The sequence below is a fragment of the Lactuca sativa genome, chromosome 5, assembly GCF_002870075.4.
Source record: "Lactuca sativa cultivar Salinas chromosome 5, Lsat_Salinas_v11, whole genome shotgun sequence".
NCBI classification, from domain to species: domain Eukaryota; kingdom Viridiplantae; phylum Streptophyta; class Magnoliopsida; order Asterales; family Asteraceae; genus Lactuca; species Lactuca sativa.
This window is the reverse complement of record NC_056627.2, coordinates 23,440,075-23,441,423: the sequence shown is the minus strand read 5'-3', so window position 1 is coordinate 23,441,423 and position 1,349 is coordinate 23,440,075. Positions and strand designations below refer to the sequence as shown.

Sequence of the window (1,349 nt, the reverse complement as noted above, 5' to 3'; positions counted from 1 at the left end):
ATCACTTACTAAATTGGAGTGAATGCATTCCTTGTTATGAATCAGTTTAAGTGTATTCTTGATATAACAACTGTTGTCATTTACATTTCTTTACTTTCCGCAACTAACTATCTAACTATATTATTGTTGAGCTTTTGATCCTTTGAGATTAACTCTATTCCGCAATATACTTGTACTAACGTTTGTTCAAGTGTGTCTCCAAGGTTTTCTCTCAACAATATCCTTTCTCGCCGATTCCTGTTTTCTTGTAAAAAATTTTGCTTTTTCACTTCGAGGAACCGAGTATGCCTTCATCAATGTAGAATAATTCGGGTATATCCCATCACCAAGGTAGTAACTGTATTTGTACGCGTGCCCGTTCACCGTGAACGTCATATCAGGTGCTTTACCGGTCCAAATATCGTTGAAAAGTGGAGAGTGACCAAGAGCATTAAAGTCGTTATTAGACCCCGCTACTCCAAAAAAGGCATGACATATCCACAAATCTTGAGATGCAACAGCTTCTAGGATGATAGTTGGTTCACCTATATCTCCTCGAGTGAACTGACCACGCCATGCAGTTGGACATTTTTCCCAAGCCACATGCGTACAATCTAGACTATCAAGCATGCAGGAAATCCACGCCTCTCTTCATGAGCCGAATATAATCTCTCAATATCACGTTGAGTAGGTTTACGCAAATATTCTTCGTGAAAAACCTCATAAACACATGCAGAAAACCAATCTACACATTCAACTGCGGTCCTCTCGGATACTTTCAAGTATTCGTCAGATGCATCAAATGCTACATCGTATCCCAAATACCTAAGAACAGCCGCACATTTTTGTATACTACTAAAACCCATTCTTCCTCTAGCGTCGGGTTTTTGTTTGAAAAAATCATAACGAGATTCTAAAGCATTACTAATACGTAAAAATATAGCCTTATTCAGACGGAAACGACGTTCGAACGAGTCGTCATTATAAAGACAATTATCGGCAAAGTAATCACGTACCAATAAGTCGTGTGCGGCTTGGCGATCACGATTGACGACCGCCCTTGTACGCGCTGCATTTGAACTTTCTTCGTCGTGAATGTGTTGCACAACATTGAAGAATGTCTCGACGAATTCTACGTCGTCATCCGAGTCAAAACTTTTTAAAAATTCCATATGTATTGTGGGATCCATGTGTATGTGTTTTGTGGTTTTAGAGAATAGAATGGGGTGTAAGTTTTGGTAATAGAAGGTTTATTTATAATTAGTGAATTGAGTTTGAAAAAAAAAAAGAAACGGCCAAAAACCAAACAACCAATCAAATTTCTCGTTTGAATCCGTTGTCGGGAACACGAAGAAGCACAGCCACGAACC

The 1,349-nt window shown here is 38.9% G+C and overlaps 1 protein-coding gene across 1 annotated transcript; it reads right to left on the bottom strand.

Moving 5' to 3' along the window:
• Positions 1 to 593: 593 nt before the first annotated feature.
• LOC128134101 (uncharacterized) lies at positions 594 to 1,151 on the bottom strand. Its single transcript, XM_052771519.1, has one exon. The coding sequence runs from the start codon at positions 1,149 to 1,151 to the stop codon at positions 594 to 596; it is 558 nt and encodes a 185-aa protein (XP_052627479.1).
• Between the last annotated feature and the right edge of the window lie 198 nt (positions 1,152 to 1,349).

Bases quoted from the DNA above. Each gene is read 5' to 3' on its own strand.
- LOC128134101 (XM_052771519.1), bottom strand. From the start codon at position 1,151: ATGGAATTTTTAAAAAGTTTTGACTCGGATGACGACGTAGAATTCGTC.